Here is a 21,421-nt window from a genome sequence, read left to right on the forward strand (position 1 = left end):
TCTACAAAGGAAACTGTCTCTGGGTGGCCGCCGTTCGTATAGCCGAACACCACGTGTAAGAGAACGGCGGCCAATTTGTTTGCACGAAAGAAGGCAGTAGGACTTGTTCGTCGAGTGTCTGGAACTAAAATCAGACACTCTACTTCCCGAACACCGGTAAAAACATACGAATGCTTGCTTCCTTTTCATGAACAGCTAGGAGAGCGCAGTTCGGTAGTTTAGTTCCCACAAACAAGGGGAACAATCGCTCCTATGATCCAGGGGGCTCCGTTTGTGCTTTTCATTTTATTTTACTTTATCGAAATAGGCCGAACGCACAGCCTAAACTCATGGAACTGTTGTGGGCAGGAGCCTTGTGTGCGGTCGGTAAAATGGGACTTCCATACAATTGAAAAACACCTGAACTGATCTGGGTGATTTTTGAATATGTTGGTCACCCAGATCATAACTATCAGGGGCTACCATGTGTTTTAGGGTACTTTCCAAGTTTTGGGGAAAAATTTTTTTTCTGCCTGGAGATAATTGGGTTATCCTATAACTTACCTAATTATTTTCACAGGCAGAGAGGAGGGGATTGTATGTTTACAATGGGAGTGTTTCACTTTGTCAATGTAATGTGATTGGTTGTAACTTTTGAGTAATGGTGCCCAACAAGGTCCAGGTGGGAGGTCTCCTTGCATGGGGACTTGCATAAAAGCCAGTGTGGCATCAATAGACCATTATTCCGGTTGTACCCTTCATGAAGTCTAGGCTCATGTTTGGGTAACTATCTACTGGCTGGGGAGAAACTACTTGGAAGCTGCATTAGTCTAGAACTATTCGTATCTACACCCGAACTGCAGCTATAATTACTAAGGCTCAGCAGTTTGTGAGGAATAGGTGAACAAGGTACTATAACTACCAGCGTTCGTAAAATAACCTTCAATACTTTTTAGTTAGCTCTGTAAAAATGACTTTGCTAATTTCTCCCCAGCCCACCTGGATTTCTCCAATGGCCCAAGAAAGATCCAAATCTGTTACAAAACCATTCCTCTTTCCACACAATGCACACCTGTAGGGAAGAGGCTACTGTGAGAGGATGTGCATTATGAGGTCACAGATTACGGTCACTGGGCTTTTTTTTTGATTGGATGTGCAATTATATTGAGGATTTCAAAATAAAGAGTGAAGACAAACTATACAGGCTTTTTTTTTTTTTTTTTTAATTCATCCACTTCACAGGTTGTGTTAGATACAAAGAGCAAGAATGATACAATACAATATACAGGAAAAATATGGTCAGTGAGTGTGGTTACTCCTTTTAACCAAATGATAATTTAGACGAATATCAACCAATTCACAATATGTGGTAGCATTGCTATTCAAATGTAAGTGAAAAAGAAATACAAAAGAGATGGGGAAAGAAAAAAAAAAATCTAAGATCCTTGTGCTTCCAACTCGGAAGGTGCTACGTCCGGCTCTTCATCATTGTAAATATTCTCAGCCTGAAAACAAGACAGTGTCGTTAACCTAAATACGAGTTTTACTGATAGACATAATACAATAGCATGATTTACGCACACAAACCCACCACCATATTAAAAAAATAACTAAATAAAAAAAAACACAAAGAAAAAGAAAACTCACTATTGTGCAAGTGACAAGTTTTCAATTTAAGTACCAGGTCTGTCAAGCTGATATACCATGAGAGTAACCTACCACAATTTAGTCAGTCCTCAGAGCATTTTGGTGGGTTTAGCTTAAACAAGAATTCATTGTGTTAGCAAGTCTATAAAACAGTTCAATTAACCAGTGCTTATGGTTAATGAATAGTGCACTGTGGAACATTGTAAATATGCAGACCACATCAGAATTTCAGAATGTCTGTATACAGACGCACATGAGTTACAGCTGGCAATTTACGGATTCATTTTTGCATGTTAGATTTTAATAATTTAGAGCAGCCACTAATACACACTGCAACATTTCAGAGCAAATAGTACTTACCATCTGCCAAATCTGCATAATATTGTCTTCAGAAACAGAGCAAATAACCCATGGTTCATTGGGGTTCCAGCTGAAATCAGAGATCTTTGCTGTGTGACCACCATGGATGAACTGAAGAAGGGAAAAAATATAAAATAAAGTTATATATAGTTGTAATCGTCACTAAACCCAAACCTTTTAAGCATTTGCCATTACACTGGACATAAAACACAAAGTAACCCATGTAAGTATTCCACTATGTCTTGCTATCCGAGTATGACTCATGCTTGAGGAAAAGCCTGTGCCTTTTACCAGTGGACTAAAATCTGATAATTTACAGACAAACATTTTTTACACGACAGGAAGACACTCAAGAGCTCATGGTGGTGTTGCTCCTTATAAAGCTAGGGAGTAAAGCTATGGAGGTGTAGACGGCATTTTGTTTTCTAACCTTTTCAATGCAACCTGCCCTGTGAGAGGAAGGGAAACTACAAATTTGTGATGCCTGCCACTTGGATGTATGGAAAAACAATTTTTATTTTTATGAATATATATTTTAATACTCGTCTTGCAAAACTTTTAATACTAATGTCATTTTACATACACATTTATTCAAGTTAGACAATTGTTGAACGTACTAAAAGCTCAGGAGGTCCATCCTCTGCATCTTCTGCAGACTGTTCTTCACCAATTTTGCTAAAACAGAAAAATACATACATTTTATACATCATGAAGCAAGCAACAGTTTTGCTGCAGCAATTTTAAATGATACTCAGACTAAAGTGGTTACGTTTAAGAAAAGAAAAGTGTCAATGAAACCAAAGAGGGATTATTACAGCCAGTTTTAGAATGATTTACTAGTAGATTTAAATTAAATACCATTGGTGTCCAAATAGATCCCCAGATGCTGTAGAACTACTACAGGCACAATGCTTTTCAAATCTTTAGACTAGCAGACTCGAACATCTGGAGATCTACCATTTAGGCACCCATGAGTTATACATTACACCCCCTCGCACAACGCAATAACATACTACCCAACAGTTATTGCACATTAAGTGTTATGGAGAAAAAAAATAAAACAGAAAAAAAAACCAAAAAAACAGGGAACAGATGCTCATAGTAATAATTATGTAGGTTTGCATAAAGAGGCAAAAACAATACATTTAACAAATTTGTCAAGAGCATTAACCACCCACCTATGAATTAAATAAAAGCTCACCTCAAATCCCAAACATTGAGTCTGCGATCAGTGCCACTAGAAGCCAGAATAGTTTCATTGTGAGGAGACCAATGAACCTTTTGGGAAGAGAAAGATGCAATAGGAACCTTGAACATTTAAAGTCGTAAAATGTGATAGCAAAATTAAAGATAATGTGCAGTAATTAGAAAGTTATACCCACCTGAAAAATCTCATCTTTATGTGATTCAAAAGAATGAAGTTTCAATTTTAAATTTCTGAGATCCCACAGTGCTACCGTCTAGAAGGAAAATAAGCACAGTAATTGGCAAGTAAACCAAGCAACTTTTCCCGACATACAAAAACACAGCACAAGACTAGCCACTATAATGAAAGCCCTATAATGTTGGCAATGATGAACTATTTAAGATTAGGCAAAAAGCAGATTGAGTCTTAAACTAGAGTTTTAATAACTGAAAATCCAAGGTAATTCAATGTAATCTATGAATTGTCAACTAAATTGGAACCCTAAAGAAGTTATAAGGGACAAAGAAGGAGAGGGAAGTCTTACATACATGCTTTAAAGGAACACTATAGTCACCTAAATTACTTTAGCTAAATAAATCAGTTTTAGTGTATAGATCATTCCCCTGCAATTTCACTGCTCAATTCACTGTCATTTAGGAGTTAAATCACTTTGTTTCTGTTTATGCAGCCCTAGCCACACCTCCCCTGGCTATGATTGACAGACCCTGCATGAAAAAAAAAACTGGTTTCACTTTCAAACAGATGTAATTTACCTTAAATAATTGTATCTCAATCTCTAAATTGAACTTTAATCACATACAGGAGGCTCTTGCAAGGTCTAGCAAGCTATTAATATAGCAGGGGATAAGAAAATCATAATTAAACAGAACTTGCAATAAAGAAAGCTCTCTTTACAGGAAGTGTTTATGGAAGGCTGTGCAAGTCACATGCAGGGAGGTGTGACTAGGGTTCATAAACAAAGGGATTTGACTCCTAAATGGCAGAGGATTGATCAGTGAGGCTGCAGGGGCATGTTCTATACACCAAAACTGCTTCATTAAGCTAAAGTTGTTCAGGTGACTATAGTGTCCCTTTAAAAATGCCTGATAATGGTTTCAGATATAGATCAGATATTTGATAGGCATTGTGAGTATATACATAAAAGCACTATCACTTTAGTTATGACAACTCTTTTTTCATGATATATTTTCAGATGCTCTTACAACAGACGAAATACACTAATTCATTTAGCACCAACACCTTTTCATTTGATTACATGTTAAAATTAGCGTAGGACCCACAGATATTGGGATACTGTGAAAAAGTGGTGGGCCTAACATGATGTGGGCCTAACATGATATGGCCATATGATGGAACTAAATACCCATATTTTTTCTGAAATTGGAGATTTTAAGTAGCCTTGTAAAATTTTAAACAGGATTTGTGTGCAGTCTTCCTTAAACGGTAATTAGTATAAATTTTGGTACTGATGGCAGCACCACTGCTGAGAAATGTATGTTCCAGGGGTGCCCCTAATTCCCTTTTTGCTTTAAAAAAAAATGTCTGGTAGCATTAGGTAGTTTTATATAAATGCAAGTCATTCAAATAGAAATGTTCCAAATGCTTTTGGACTGGCACCTGTCCCAATGCTTGATCCAATAAAATTCAGTATATTTGAATTACAGTATAATGCATGCTACAACTACAAGCAAAGTTTTACATTCAATTGAGTGACAGAAAGGAATATGCAAGTCTACAGTTAAGGTACAATTATTTTAAACAATGTTCCTATAAATTGGTGAAATGAAAAATGTAAAAATCAGACCTTATCAGCAGAGCCAGTTGCCAGAATGAATTCGCTGTACGGGTTGAAGGATAAACAGTTAACCTCAGCAGTATGCGCATCAACAGAATGGCTTGGCTTTGATGTAGTATTTGACCTGGTGTCCCATCTATGAAGATATGGCAAGACAGAAGATGGAAAAAAATAAAAATAAACATCCATATTTTGAAACCAGTTTACAAGACACACAAAATGCTTAAGATTTTTTTTTTTTTTTTGCAGTTGTCAAAGATTAGAAACTATTTAAATAGCCAGTTACAGAGATTTCAGATCCCACTATTGAAATTATGGACTTAAAAAAAAAAAAAAAAAAAAAAAAAAAGAACTTACATCATTAGCTTCTGATCATCAGCCACAGAACCAAATAAGGATTCATGCAAAAGGTGCCACGCCACATCCTCAACGACCGCTGAATGGCCAGTAAATATGGCTTTTGCATCAATTACTTTGCCTTCTTTTGGCCCAGCACTTATATCCCATAAACAAACCGTCTGCAGGGATGAAAAAGAAATTATAAAAATCAGTGCATCGTACCAATGAAGTGGAACAAAAGGCAGATTAAATGTATCATCCCTTCATTACTAATCTAAATTGAAAGGTATGGTAAAAGTAAACATCTTAAAAGGATCACTATAGGGTCAAGAACACAAACATGTATTCCTGACCCTATAGTGTCAACACCATCTAGCCACCCTGGGCCCCTCATGCCTCCATAAATATAGCAAAATCTTACTGTATTCAAGCTTGAAGCTGTAACTCAGCATGCTGTTAGACTCAGGAAAAACAAACAGTCTGCTGACATCATTAGAAGTGGTGGCCTGATCCAATCAAAATGCTTCCCCATAGGATTGGCTGAGACTGACAAAGAGGCAGAGCCAGCATGATTCAAACACAGCCCTGGCCAATCAGCATCTCCTCATAGAGATGAATTGAATCAATGAATCTCTATGAGGAAAGTCTTGCCTTGGATAATGCAAAATTTTACGATTTATGAGAAAGACACCCATTAGAGGCATTTTCCCACCCTGACAGCCAGCCACTATACGTCCTTCTCCTTAAATCTTTTTTTTTTTTTAATGAAAATCACGTTTGGAATCATCACACTTAACATGGTAGCGGCAAATCTGTTTAAAATGTCTCAGAAAAACACTGGACACACACCATGATGGTTGCTGTGCAAGAGGTTTACAGTAATCTAAAGTTTTTTGTAATTTCCATTTAATGCAGAACATACATTAGGAAACGCTGCACAATCAGCAGGAAAGAAACCACAAACATTTATATTCACCACTACAGCTTAACTTTGCCATGGAAAAATCACCCAAAATTACTTTATATCACAACTAGTTTAGAACAATAAATAGGTATCTGCAATCATTTGAGACTATTAATGCATTTGTTTAAATCTTTTCCTAACATTACTTTTCACACCTTGTTCATCTTTTTTGGATTGTTAAAGACTAAAATAAACTTTTGGTTTTGGTGCATAAATCATGACCCTCAAGACTCACTGCTCAATGATCTGCCATTTAGGAATTAAATCACTTTGGTTATGCAACCTTATTCATACCAGTCCTGTATGTGACTTACAGTCTCTACACATTTTCTGTAAAGCGTTCTAATGCTCAAACTTTCTTTATGGCAGAGTCCAATTTAGAATTTATTATCAGAGGCTCTGTTAATAGCCTGCAGGAGTCAGATTTAAGTTCAACTTGCGCAGGGGCCTTACGTAGTCTCCCAAATGGGAGGGACATGGACTCTGAGTCTTCGGTTCATAGATAGGCCTGGAGGGTACCTTACCCTGGCATTGCTTCATGGCCATCTCAAGCATACTTTACAATTACCCACAAATACTAAACCAGGGAGTTGGTTGACTGTCGAAACCTATACGACTGCCTACCTATAAGACGAGGGGCCCCTGCTTTTACTGCAGTTGTCAATTTTTTCCCTCTATGAATCTTTGATATGAGCATATGGTCCCACCGGAACAAGAGTGCCCCTACTTCATAAGCATTTTTATTATATTTTGTTTTTCCCAATAATCTACATTACACTCATCTAAAATGTTATTTTCTTTCCAAAGTGTAGTTGTCAATTAATTGTATTATCAAACTGTATGTTTTTTGTACTGACCAAATATTTGTATTTATTTTTTATACACAAAAAAAAAATCTGAACGCTAACTTTGGCCAGTATTTGTGACTAAGTGGCTACTAAAAAAGACTGGACATACCCCACTTGCAATACCTTTGGTTGTGTACTTTGCAAATGGTATGCCATCATGGGGGTAATTCTCATTTCTGGGCTTACCACACGGTCTCAAAGGTAACATTACTAATCTGGCAAAATTTAATGTGAAAAAATGCTAAATGGAATGTGCTATTCCACCCTGTAACTTTCCAAAATGTCATAAAACCTGCTAATGAGGGGTACAGTTTTACTCGTGAGACATTGCTGAAAACAAATATGTGCGTTTTATTGCAGTAAAAGCGAACAGTATCATGACATTTACAGCTAAAATGTCAGGCGGAAGTACAATTTTTCACTCAAATCTTAATTCCTCCCCCCCCATATTTTATTCATAATAAATCATGTTTCATATATGAATAGTTCATGAGGAATTAAAGTCATTTCACCTGAACAAAATGATATATAATAAGAGGGGGGTGCACTTAATATGAAAGAGGTGAATTGCGGTTGAACAGACATAGTGCAAATTCCAGATTTTGTTTACATTTTGTTTTGATCAGAACGCGTACTATTGACTCCGTCCTGAATGGGTTAATATCCGATTGATAACAGAACAGGAGATAAATTCTAAGTTATACACACTATGCAATAAAGAAAGCTATACAATTTCAGCTCTTTTTTCAAGTGTATAGGAAGGCTTTGTGATTCACAACCAAGGTAGGGGTTAGGGTTGCACGGACAGAATCAAGTTATTTATCTCCTAAATGGCAGAGAACTGAGCAGTGAGACTGCAGGGGCACGATCTATTCACTAAAACTGCTTCACTAAGCTAAAGTAGTCTTGATGCCTATAGCGCTCCTTTAATTCAAATGGGACACACACACACACACACACACACTGAAAAAGAGCTGAAAGTATGTAGCTTTCTTTATTGCAAAGCGTGTACAATTCTTATCCTGCTCTATTAATTGCCCCCTAGAGCCTATAGCACCCTGTTTTAATTAAAGTTTAGTTTACTGTAGTTCCTTTGCTCTGTTAACAGTCATACTGTGCTGTAAAAAAAAATAAAAAATTTCGTAGAGCCCGAGTCACAGCTTGGGAGGGTGTGGCTTGGGTTTCATTAACAAAGTGATTTAACTTCTAAACAGCTATGACACTGCATGTACAGAAAAGCAGTTGTTAATCTAAAGTATGTTTTGGTGCCCATAGTATCCCACATAAGAGTCTTCATTTAGACAAAGTAAGAAAATGTGCAAACACTGCTTTAACCAATTCAAACAATAGAAACAAAATGACTTGGGGAAAAAGACAACTGCTACATTCTGCAACTTATATAAAGCTTTTTATGGAAACAAGCTTCGGTGTAATTATCTTAGCGGAGAATACTGCTTACATGATCATCTGATGCACTGAGCAAATGTCCACTCAGGTTTGAATTCCATGACAGACCATAGCCTTCTTTCTGGTGACCTCTTAATCGAAGATCAGGGTTACATTCGCCACTTGGGTCTTTAAAAAAAAAAAAAAAGGTAAATAAAAATATGGATAAAATAAGTATATGAGAAAAATAAATTCTTTTAGATTTGGAAGGATTATAAAAGGATTCTTTCAAATATATAGCTGTATCTATACAACGAAGTTTAGTTCCTCCCCAAAGTTCTATAGAATTCTGGTCTCTGTACAGCTTTTCAATGTTCAAATAATCTCACAAAGCAGACGGATTAAGTTAGCCTCCGTTAGTCAATCCAAAACGCAGAATATGCAACTCTCTTGAACGGATTTTGATTTTTGCCCACTTTCCTTTCTGACATATTATAGACATAACTGAAATAGATCCACCTTTTCGATGGTTTACTGAAATAGCAAGGAATTGAAATAATCTCCACCTACTGAATACTTAAAACATGTAACCAAGAAGCAGGTATGAATTCTGGATGCACTAGAAGTATTTAGATTAGGTGGAGGAGTGGGCAATCTAGTTTCAGCAGTACAGTGTACTCACCTGGCTTTGATGGATGCTTGGTATAGTCAAACACCAGCACATCGGATGATGGTGTTTTTGTTGCAATGATACATGGGTTCTGTGGCATATATCGTGCACGATTCACTTCACCCTCATGATTTATCTTTATTTCTGTTTCAATTTTGCCACTAACTGAACCAAAGCCCCCAAATTCTGAAAGGATAAGCACAAAACAATTATGTTGGGTGTAAATGCAATATATGCTACTCCTAGAACACAAATATTGCCAAATAAGTTTAAGAAGATTGTGTTCATAGGCTTGTCATGAATGCTGAATTATTTTATAAACACATACATAATCAAAAGTGACAGTGCCGCTTTAAAGAGAAACTGTCACTTCACTGGGATTTACAAGATTGAAAGGTGGAAATCACCTATAACTTGTATTTAAAAAGTCAATCCAACCCTTAACAATTTTTTTTTTTTTTTTAAATGATGAATAATGCCCTAATGGGCATTCTTCTGTAGGTCTCACCACTCTTGATCGCTTTAAGAACTGCCTTTAAATAAGCGTAACTTGGCTTCACCTGGCGTTTCTTTTAACACTACCATCTGAAGTCAAGGCAGCCGTTGTCCAATCAAAAGACTTCTGATTGAGAAGCTTTTAATTTGACTATTTAGCTGGCAAGAAGAGGAAAGACAAGACTGAAGGGGAGAATCACATTATGTCTTGTGTAAAATATGCTTTCTGAGCTGCCAATGTTGTGTGCTTGGGGTGTAACTTGCCCTTGGCACAAAATTGGCAATTACTCTGGACGTACAGTGTTTTAATCTGAAACACTGTACATCCTGATTCCTACCACCATGATCACTTCATAAAGCAGAAGTAGCCACGGTGTTTGGAATAACCCTTTACCCTTCTTTCATGAGATGATCATGTATGTATGTATGTATGTATGTATGTATGTATGTATGTATGTATGTATGTATGTATGTATGTATGTATGTATGTATGTATGTATGTATGTATGTATGTATGTATGTATGTATGTATGTATGTATGTATGTATGTATGTATGTATGTATGTATGTATGTATGTATGTATGTATGTATGTATGTATGTATGTATGTATGTATGTATGTAAAACAGATAAAATTTGTATCTTGTAATACCTTTTTTATTGGACTAACAGAATTTTTTAATGACAAGCTTTCGGGATAACCTCCCTTTCTCAAGTCTGAAGCATTTCTGAGCAAGACAACAAAAAGTTGAGTTGTGATATAGGGGTTAAAGCGACATGAGTGTAGATAAGACACAGGTTTGGTAGAAAATAGACACCATCTTTGTAGAGGGTCATAAATATCTTTCTGAAGAGCAGAGTGAGGGGGGAGAGAGGGAAAAGAAAAACAAACAAGCAGACAGTGCAGAGGATGGTACACTTTATACATGCACACACACATAAATGTGTATATGTGAAAGCATAAACACATGTACATATACATAAACACATACATGCACATGAACTCATATACACAAATATAAATGCACAGAAATATATATATAAGCATACATGCATATGAGTATGGGAAAGCATATGTGATGTGATGTCTGTGCTACTACTACCTCCAAATAAAGTGAGCATGCTGGGTTACTTAGTTTGCAATATCTCTTTTTTTTTTTTTTATAATTCTTTATTTTGTTGTGCATGGGATAACAAATGCATACCTGCAATGCCGCAACAGCAGTTACAGGCAATTGGAAAACAAGCATAAGTCAACAGTTGCATGGCATTTATAGAAAAGCACATTTTTATATTTTATAAAACAAACTGAATACAGGCTGATTGTATATATGTCTATCTTAGTGGGTCTTAGTGGATCAACAAGCGTAAAACAATAAACATACAGCGGTACTTAAGTATAAAAATAAAAAAAAAAGGTGAAGACATGCAAATAGTGTCTAACTAGCTGGATCTTGCTGCTTAAGTTGCCTAAGCTGGATATATCGAGTTAAATGCTTATTAGGCATCGATAGCCCCTGCAGCTTTAATTCAAGAGGTAGTGCCCTGTTGGAAATGTTACTCTTCAATTCAAGAGGTAGTGCCCCGTTACTCAGTCCGCAGTGTGGAGGCTGAAGGCTGGAAAGTCTCCCTGTGGTACAGAGTGCGCCCCAGCTGCTGTCCTCTAGCCGCTGTGGTTCAAATGGTAGGTGTTGCCATGGGGGTACTGTGAGATGGGGCGTTGTGGTGCATGTGTGTCATGCGTCTGGACCGGGTCGAGGGGTGGTCTGCTGGGTCTGGTGATCCGGTTCTACAATGCTTATCCCGGTTTGCTGCCTTTCCGACCTGTTTGCCGTGTGTGGGTACCTGTGGTCTGTCATGTACCGATGTTGTGTGTGATCGTGTTCCCGCCGATCCGCTGTCATCACCAGGTATGTAGGGACTTGGATTTGTGGGAGTTGCATCCCCCAGGGAGCGGAAAGTGGTAGTCTCCCCTGTGCGCTCTGTCTGATTTGTGGTTGCCACCATTTTAGATGTGGCTTGGGCTGTGTTGTGACAGTGCGTTGGGGCCTTGAGACCTTTGTTGCTGTAGGGGCAGCAGAGTGTGGGCCGGGATCACCCCCACCGGCCCAGGGGGGGGGGGGCAGGGCCCGGTTCGGCCATCTGAGGGAGTCCGGCTGGACACTGTCGGGCAGGATAGTGGGGCAGCGGCCGTCCACCCCACTCACTGCCCGAGTAGGCCTCATCCAGTGAGGACGACAGTTATCTCTTCGAGGGACTAAAACAAAATAAATTGCAAGCCTCTCCTCGGTTCCAGTGCTTCCTCATGTGCTGGTCCACCGCTTTTGGTCATCTGGTAGGATCAAGAATCCCATTTTTGAGCTTAAAAGTTGGAAAATTGCTGGAGCTGTTGTTACATGCGACCAGCCAGCATGGCGGTCAGGCCCCGCCCCCCCATGCTGGGTTACTTAGGGCTCGTCAAAATTCAGTTCCAATAAAGTTTAAACAGGGCATGCATTGAAAATAAAGAGAAATATAACTATTGGTTAATTTCTCCTCTTTGGTGTATACTTTCTCTATGCAGGCTGCCTACATTACTCATATGTAGACAACTCAGCAAGCGCTGTGCAAAAGTTGTAACTTCAAAGCATACTCAGAAGATACAAAAAAATAAATGTAAAAACACCACTAGGGATTATTATGATGCCAGAAATGTCCAAGTCCTTCATACAACCAATGCAGTAGTGTAATGGTTGTATGTGTTAAATACAGGTCAGTCAGATAAACTGTTTGAAAAGGCTGAATTCTAAACTTCAAACATATTACATATACAGTATAAACATTTTGTATGCATGCTACCTTTATTACGTGGCACAGATTAGATTGATGAACTAAATGTTCTCCTCTTGGACTCCATTAAAGACCAGGATTAGAGTAGAAACAAGACCTTTCAAGTTGTAGATATTTTAAACCTGGAATCATGTTGCAGAAGACAGTTTGCCACTGCAGATGGTATAAGAAAACCATCTAACTAAGGAATGCAGCTCTGTATGGTAGTATATTCACAAAGAACACTACGAAAAAGGTACTGTAAAGACATTTACCTCCTTTTTCACTGTCATAATGAGAGGCATCAAATTGTGCATCATCATTAGGGATTTGGACTCTTGCTACCACAAGGTGATTCTGTTCATCTGATGTATGAGTGCCCAGCACCAGCCAATGCAAAGCATAGTCCTTTCCTTCTGGTCTGTAAAGGAAAATAGATAAACTCAATAGACTACAAAAGGCAAAATGACGAAAAATTTAAATTATCCACAAGGTCATTACATTATGGCCCATTTAAAACTATTTTGCGGAAAACATTACTGTTTTGCAGTTGAGGCAAATAGTTCGACTTGAAGGCTTACGGATCCCAGTTGAATGCAATAAACAAATACAAATAAAATATATTCCGGTTTAGTCATGCAAGCAGAAATACTAGTGTTGGCAATTCAAAGCCTCTTCCCCCACCTACCTCCCCAGGAAATTAATTGACTCAATGCTTTCCTATGGGGTTTTGAGAGACGTAGGACATACTCATGCATGACATCCAGCATTGTTTCATGGAGCTAAACAGTGTAAATGTAGAAAGTGCCTCTAGTAGCGGTCTGGAATATAAACATTGCAGGGCTACCGTCTGGAAGCCTAAAGTGTCCCCTTAAGAACTATATATCTGTAGCAAAAAAAGTAGACTAAAATAATTACCTAGTCACATCTGGCAGCCATTGCACTGTAAGACTTGGCCATTCTAGGGCATGTGTCATTACAAGGTCATACAGGAATGGAGTATTCTTTTTCCAAATTTTGTACTCCTCATTGATGACACGCTCCTCCACAGTATCTTCAAACACTAGAAAAATAAATAAAAAGCATCAAGGTGACTGCATATCCCAGCAAAGAAAAATAAATAAACCTTATTTTTGCACATGTGCTCTTTAACCCCTTAAGGACCAAACTTCTGGAATAAAAGGGAATCATGACATGTCATGTGTCCTTAAGGGGTTAAAAACATAACAACTTAAAGGGTTACTCCAATTACACTGAGCCATTCTGCCATTTTAGAAGTGGTTGTGGTGATAGGAGTCTGTATGTGCAGAGTTTTATTCAGAGATATTTGCACTGTTGTGCCAGGGGCTAGTTACATACCCAGCATACGTGGCTATGGCAGCCTGGAACTTTGTTCCAGACTGCCAAATCTGTGCAAAAAAAATAAAAATACATATACATATGTAATTTTATTTTCTTCGATTAAGAGGTCACCAAAAAGAAGGCTATGGTCTGTCATTGAATTAAAACCTGAGTGGACATTTGCTATAGCACAAGCACTGGCCATAATTAGCTTCTACTTTGCAGACATTGTTCACAAGGGGAAGTGTTGGTCTCAATTCCCTTATTCCTTCACTGAAGCCCCCTGCCTCCCTATAACCTGTTTATTTGTTACATTATCCGTCTCAGAGCATGTGCATGCATTCTCAGCCAGTTAAATAGTTCAAAGGATTCTGTATGAAAAGCCTTTGATTGGACTATGTGACAGATGCAGTGATGTCAGACTGGGAGTGCAAAGTCACACTGGGACCTTCGCCAGGATTTCAGGTAAGCCATTGATTAAAGGGACACTAGTCACCTGAACAACTTTAGCTTAATGAAGCAGTTTTGGTGTATAGAACATGTCCCTGCAGCCTCACTGCTCAATCCTCTGCCATTTAGGAGTCAAATCCCTTTGTTTATGAACCCTAGTCACACCTCCCTGCATGTGACTTGCACAGCCTTCCATAAACACTTCCTGTAAAGAGAGCCCTATTTAGGCTCTCTTTATTGCAAGTTCTGTTTAATTAAGATTTTCTTATCCCCTGCTATGTTAATAGCTTGCTAGACCCTGCAAGAGCCTCCCGTATGTGATTAAAGTTCAATTTAGAGATTGAGATACAATTATTTAAGGTAAATTACATCTGTTTGAAAGTGAAACCAGTTTTTTTTTCATGCAGGGTCTGTCAATCATAGCCAGGGGAGGTGTGGCTAGGGCTGCATAAACAGAATCAAAGTGATTTAACTCCTAAATGACAGTGAATTGAGCAGTGAAATTGCAGGGGAATGAGCTATACACTAAAACTGCTTTATTTAGCTAAAGTAATTTAGGTGACTATAGTGTTCCTTTAATCTTATTCGTTATTTTAGCAATATGCACAAAAAACAAAAAGGGTTGGAGTAACCCTTTAACATTATGCATTTAATTAAGGTAATTGTGTTCAATATATTAGTTTATGTCCGAACGTATCACGACACGTGTATTCCAATGCAAGCTGGACACTACACCTATATTTTCCAAAATAACTTATGTGTTAGGACATTAGATTAGGGGTACCTATTTGATGATCATAGCATAATGCAACACTATGTCATCCAGAGAACAGAAAAAACAAGTACAAAAATACTACTAATTGAACATACAGGGGAAAAAAGTGTAATGTTTGCAGTGCTCCATAGTAATAAAAATAAAAGTAGACTGTTCAATATTCAATTTGAATTCACACTTTATTTTGTGTGAACTATACAATGTATTTGTAATACTTTATAAGTTGCATGTTTGTAAAGAAAAGTAGGTGCTTTCTGTCAAAAAGAAAATAATATTGCGTCGAGTTTGAGCATACAGGTGGGAACTTTTCTGCAAAATTCATTGCAGTTGCAGGGATTTAATATCCAAAGTGATTTGGAGACATGTCCGTGTATAACTGCAAATGAAAATCACTTTACATTTTAAATGACCACTATAGCACCAGAAAAACCACTCGTTTTCCTGGCACTATAGGGTCTCTAGGTCCCCCCCACCCGCCGGGCTCTAGGGTGAGGAAGGGGTTAAACACTTACCTTTCTCCACCGCTCGGCGGTGGGGACTCTCCGCCTCCTTTCCCCGTCATCGGCTGAATGCGCGGCACGAGCCGCGCGTGCGCATTCAGCCAGTCTCATAGGAAAACATTCTGAATGCTTTCCTATGGACGCTGGCGTCTTCTCACTGAAGCGCCTCTAGCGGCTGTCAATGAGACAGCCACTAGAGGCTGGATTAACCCATAGGTAAACATAACAGTTTCTTTGAAAGTGCTATGTTTACAGCAGAAAGGGTTAATACTAGATGGACCTGGCACCCAGACCACTTCATTAAGCTGAAGTGGTCTGGGTGCCTATAGTGGTCCTTGAAAGCCACTACGTTTACTTGCGGCTGGCAGCTACTCTGGCCTGAAAAGGATTTAATTATTGCACCTATTTTACATTCGTCATGCAAACGCAGTGGATCCAATGCTTCTCAGAGAAGCACTTGAATGGTAGATTGCGGCAAATATGCTGTGAGTTTTCAAAGCAACTCAATGAGAAGCATTTGATTAGAGACAGACCAGCAAGCCTGATCTCAGTGTGGGAAGATCAGGAAACAGTTAAGAGTGTTTCTGAACAGGATTACTAGCAAGTTTACTTTTTTTTTTTAAATGTAAGAATTGAAGGGAAAAAATAAAAAATAGATTGCCCCTTTAGACTAGAGCAGCCTTTCCCAATTGGTGTTCCGCGAGAACACAAATGGGTTACTCCAAAATTTTGTAAAACAAAATAGCCGCAGGCGGCGAGGGAACACTCTCCCAGGCTCAGCTCCCTCAAATATGACGTAACTCTGGCATCACTAAGAGGCGCACTACGGAGCTGAGCATGAAGATCACTGCGCCCTCGCCGCCCCACTAGACCACAGGGACATAGAGACTCCATAAGGTAGGGAGGATGGGTGGAGTAAAATGTAAAAAGTTAACTTGTATGTGTTAGGGAGTTTGTATGCGTTTGTGTGTCGGTCAAAGAGTGTATGTGTGCATGTCAAATAGTATGTGTCAAGGTTTGTGTCACTGTGTGTATGTATGTATGTCAGTATGTTCCAGTGTATATCAGTGTTTGTATATGTTAGTGTGTGTGTATTTGTGAGTGAAGATGTGTGTATGTCACTGTGTGCATCTGTATGTGTCAGATACAGACACACTGGCACATACAAACAGATCCACACAGTGTATCCGATCCAAACACAGATCAAGGTGTGTGTCCGATATATACAAAAAAGCGGCACACTATGTCAAAGGGCACTACTTGGCAGAACTAGTTCATTTGGTTGAGTGAGAGCTCAATCAATAAGCATGTGCCTTAGCTCAGTGTAGGAGCTTCATGAGACAAGAGTCGGCGCCAAGCAGCCCACAGGTAAGTTGTCAAACTATTGTGTTTAACTACTTGCCTTGGAAGGGAGACAGGGCACGGCTGGTACCATAACCACTACAGCAGGCGTAGTAGTGAAGGTGCTTAAGAGTGTTTTATTAACAAACTAATGGCTAAAAGAAGTCACCGGGCCATCTTCAAAGAATGCATGAATTCAACGTTTGATGCTGTTAATGTCCTAAGCATCCAGACAGCAGCCATGGACAGAAAAAGCCAGTTACAATAGGCAATATTAGCAATTAAGACACTGATAACATATATCTCCACACACAGGGTCACATGTTATTCCTCACAATTTATCACCCGGCTAATATAAGTTAGTTAGTGGGAATGATGGCTCTCCATGCGAGCAGCATGCATGTACAATAAAAGTGCGGGAGAGGGGCGGAGAGGGACGCAGTATACAGCATGGGGGGCACATGTGAGGCTGCCACACCGTGTCCTGAGTGCTGGGGCACACCGTGCGCATTGCTCCCCCCCTCCTCCCCCAGTATAGCGCTCTCCCGCCACATTGCTCCCCATACAATGAGGGGCAGGCCGTGCAGCTTACTCTCTTTATTCGCCATGTTCTCGCCGTCTGCCCCGGCCAGGGAGGACGCAGTATCCGCTTGGCGGTGATACAGGACGCCCTTTGCCGATCCCCGCTGCAGCTTCCCGCGCTGGAGGAGAATGGAGAGAGAGAGAGCGAAGAATGCCGTGTGGTGACGCAGCCGGAGGATCCCCCGCCAAACTTACACAGACACTTCTAACACACGCTACCGCCCTCACGTACAGCGTGCTCAATGGGTACAGACTCACTGGCCAATCAGCGACCAGGATCGGGGCGCACGCCGCTGCCTTCATAGAACGCTGGCGACAGAGGGATGGCAGCTCGGCGGCCATCTTTGAGTCTGGCAATGGGGGGAAACGGTTTTGTCACCCTCGCCGTTAATAATCTACCATTTGTACTTGGTGGCCTCCTCTTTGACTTTTGTTAAAAAAGCAAAACACCTCTTGGTGACAAAGGCCTTTCGAGATTTCTTGTGTTCATGTCTGAGGCCTTTTGGCATGTTTGCATTTTGTGCCTTCTGTGATGAAACCTGTCATACAGGGAGGGAAAATATCCACATTAGGCTCTAAAGGGACACTATAGTCACCTGAACAACTTTAGCTTATAGAAGCAGTTTTGGTGTATAGAACATGCCCCTGCAGCCTCACTGCTCAATCCTCTGCCGTTGATCATCCTCTGATCAACTCTATAGAAAGGAGATGTGTTGCACCACGTGAGACAAATGGTGGTCACACCAAATACTGACTGGTTTTCAGACCCCCCCCCCCCCCCCCCCCCCCAAATACAGTAAAACTGCACATTTTAGAGTGGCCTTTTATTTTTACCAGCCTAATTCACGCCTTTGCAATAACCATGCTGTCTAATTAGCATATTGATATGCCACGCCTGTGTGGTGGATGGATTATCTCGGCAAAGAAAAAGTGCTCACTAATACAGATTTGCAAATAATATTTGAGAGAAATAGGCCTTTTGTGTACATGGAAAAAGTCTTAGATCTTTGAGTTCAGCTCATGAAAAATGGGGGCAAAAACAAAAGTGTTGCATTTATAATTTTGTTCAGTGTAGTACAAATCACGAAAATCTGCCAGACCTGTCGCGTTACATTATTTTTTGTGTGTGTTTTTCCCAAACCCCCCAACATCGGTGTCCCGCAATGTGGGATGCCAGTGGTTAGGGTAAATGGAGGCGGTCAGAGACATCAATCGCTTTACAGTCTCCATCCAGAGGGGGACTGACTGCCCAGAATTGTGTCTGCCTGAAGAATTATCAATTTGGCCTAGTGTGAATGCAAGTTAGGCTGCATGCCAATCACAGTCTAGCCCACTGAGAGCAACCATGCAAGGAGCGCTGTTTCAGCACTCTCTGCATGGTGGTTGTGCCCTGAGTGTAGTGCAAGTGCATGTTGCAATACACTTTTTTGGGAGAGTTCCCTGGTGTCCCCAAAACCAGCACACCATAAAACAAAGGACAGCAGGAGAGGACCCTAAAATAAGGATTGTTTTGCTGAAGATCTGGAATACAGCTGTACCCTCCTATCTATATGTGACAAACGATGCTTTCCACAGACGTTTGCCACAAACTCCTGGAGGAGTGTGGAAGCTGGCCTCCTGCCTACCAACTATGGGCCAGGTCAGCGATTGTAAAGACCCATATTTTATTCCCCTTGCTTGGACACTTTCCATTCGTGCGCATAGAACCAAATGCTAGCTTCCTGGCAGCCATTCGCATGGACCAAAACCGCAAATAGACTTCAGGGGGACTTAACCACGAATGCCCTGGAACTATTTTCGTCATGAAGACTTCGCGGTTCCCAGTCGGTCCCCAGTGGCACCTAGCCGCGATTCTATGGAACTATTTTGGGCATAGGACCATGCATGCGGTCGGTCAAATTAGGACTTCCAATAAAATCCTGAACCCCTGAACCGATCTGGGTGATTTTTGGATATGTTGGTCACCCAGATCGGGGCTCACGAAAATTGAGTTTTGTACAGTCCCTGACTTAATTATCTCCCAGGCACTGGGAATGGATTATCTTGTTTTGTATGGGAGTGTCCTGGACCTGAGAGCCAATGTAATCGTGTGTATGTTTTTACTGTAGTCTACTCTCAGGTCCAGAGGGGAGTTACCCTTGCATGGGGACCTGCATATAAGGCCAGTTGTGACTGCCAATAAACGTATTAACTTGTAGTCCCAGAACTATGTGTCGTCTGGTTACTAGGAGGGGAAAAGGCTAATTACTGTTCCAACGTGGAGGATTCAGCGGGGAAAGTCCTTGTAAGGAGTCTGTACCTGACCAGGTAATTTTATTAATGGCCAGACATCTTGACTCCTAATTACATTATTACATAAAAATTGGGGTTCCATTGCTCGTACCCTGGAAAGTTCTGATCTGTCCAAAAAAAGTAATCAGATCGGAGGTGTCTAGTTTAAATAATCTGGATTTTAAGTTTTGACTAGGCTGCGACCATCCTCCGATCACGAGCAGAGTTCTACAATGCTGGGTGGGAAGTCCCGGTCACATAAAATGATGGTGCTTTCCCTTTCGGTACATGGAGCTCCCCCAAGTCCGTGGTGTTGTTCGATGCCTCTATCATCCCTACAAAAAGTGCCCTGTTTGGTGACTGGGACTGAGAGCTCCCTCAACAAAGTTTTACCGAACCGTGGCAACTCTGTGATCTGAGTAGAAGTTCCAGAGAGCTTGTAGGCGCACCGTGCCTCTGTGAGTTTCCTTCCAGTTTGTGATGACCCCTTGGCCACTGTAAAGTGGCGCTAGGCTGGGAAGCATGGACTGGAGGGGTAAATGTAGTGATTATAGTCTTCTTTAGGAGGAGGTGGGGGATGTGAACCATGTACCAGTCCTGGGTGACCCCGTGGTCTGTCACATCTGCTCAAATGCCTTTGAATTAGCTCGCTTATTGCTTATTCAATTGCTTTCTTGCTACAATTATAACCAACATCTTCAACATTGCATTTTAAATCACCTTTTGTGTTCCAAATATTAATACATGAAAATTCACGCCGAAAAATAATTTTAAGACATATATAAAAACATATAAATATTCCTTGCAGTAGTAACAGCACTGCAAATGTGAGATTTCAATGGGAAGTCTTATGGCCTGTTTTGTATATGCAGATCTGTGTTTAACAATGTATTTACTATCCACTGAATTTCAGGTGGAAGGGGTTTTCAATCACCTTTTACTCCACCATAACTCTTGGTTTGTGTTTCACAAGTAATGCTAAGTAACCAATATAATTCTGATGAGTTCCATTTACAGTGAAAGAGTTGTCCATGAGTGGTTATCTGGTTTTGCACCTCTTCCTGAGTTTTGTTTAGAAGCTGTTTACAAGAAATCCATGTATACAGTGTAATTTATAAAATTGTGTCTTTGTTGAACATATTACCACCCAGAATCATTTGCAGTAGTAACAGCAGCACTGCAAATGTAAGCTTTCTGTGGGAAAAGCAAATCAATCTTATGTGCATGTATGTATATATATATACACATTTATTTATTTTTTTTTACCAACAATTCCACTTTAAGAATTTATGTATAGGGAATACTTTAAAAATTCTGTATGGTGTAATTTGTGGTTTTTTTTTTTTATAATTTCCCTATATATACTTATGGGGACACCAGAGAGAAGTCACCAAGTCACCACCGAATTCAGTGCAAGTGTATAATTACATTTGCTGATGTTTTACAATTCAAACACAGGGTATATTCCTTTTATCAGGTCTCTGCGCATTGGATGGCCTGGCAGGGCATCAAACTAATGTGTTTACTGTGGATTGTTCTTGTCATTGGTGATGACATGACACTCTCTCTCTGGTCCATCTCCTCCCTGGACTATTTTGCATTTAAATGCGCCAACTCTGGCCCTGCTCAACAGTTACCACTTTTTATATGCTTAAAGGAACAG

At 39.9% G+C, this 21,421-nt stretch overlaps 1 protein-coding gene across 1 annotated transcript; it reads right to left on the bottom strand.

Moving 5' to 3' along the window:
* Positions 1-1,194: 1,194 nt before the first annotated feature.
* Positions 1,195-17,741, bottom strand: RBBP7 (RB binding protein 7, chromatin remodeling factor). The gene is made up of 12 exons (XM_063456798.1): positions 17,498-17,741; positions 13,417-13,561; positions 12,774-12,919; positions 9,208-9,381; positions 8,599-8,714; positions 5,346-5,506; positions 4,998-5,124; positions 3,369-3,446; positions 3,188-3,264; positions 2,604-2,661; positions 1,987-2,097; positions 1,195-1,484 (listed from the first exon to the last, which is right to left on the bottom strand). Exons 1-12 carry the CDS (start codon positions 17,511-17,513, stop codon positions 1,416-1,418), a joined length of 1,278 nt encoding a protein of 425 aa, XP_063312868.1. The 5' UTR covers positions 17,514-17,741; the 3' UTR covers positions 1,195-1,415.
* Positions 17,742-21,421: the final 3,680 nt, after the last annotated feature.

The sequence above is a fragment of the Pelobates fuscus genome, chromosome 1 (assembly GCF_036172605.1).
Source record: "Pelobates fuscus isolate aPelFus1 chromosome 1, aPelFus1.pri, whole genome shotgun sequence".
In the NCBI taxonomy this organism is placed as follows: Eukaryota; Metazoa; Chordata; class Amphibia; order Anura; family Pelobatidae; genus Pelobates; species Pelobates fuscus.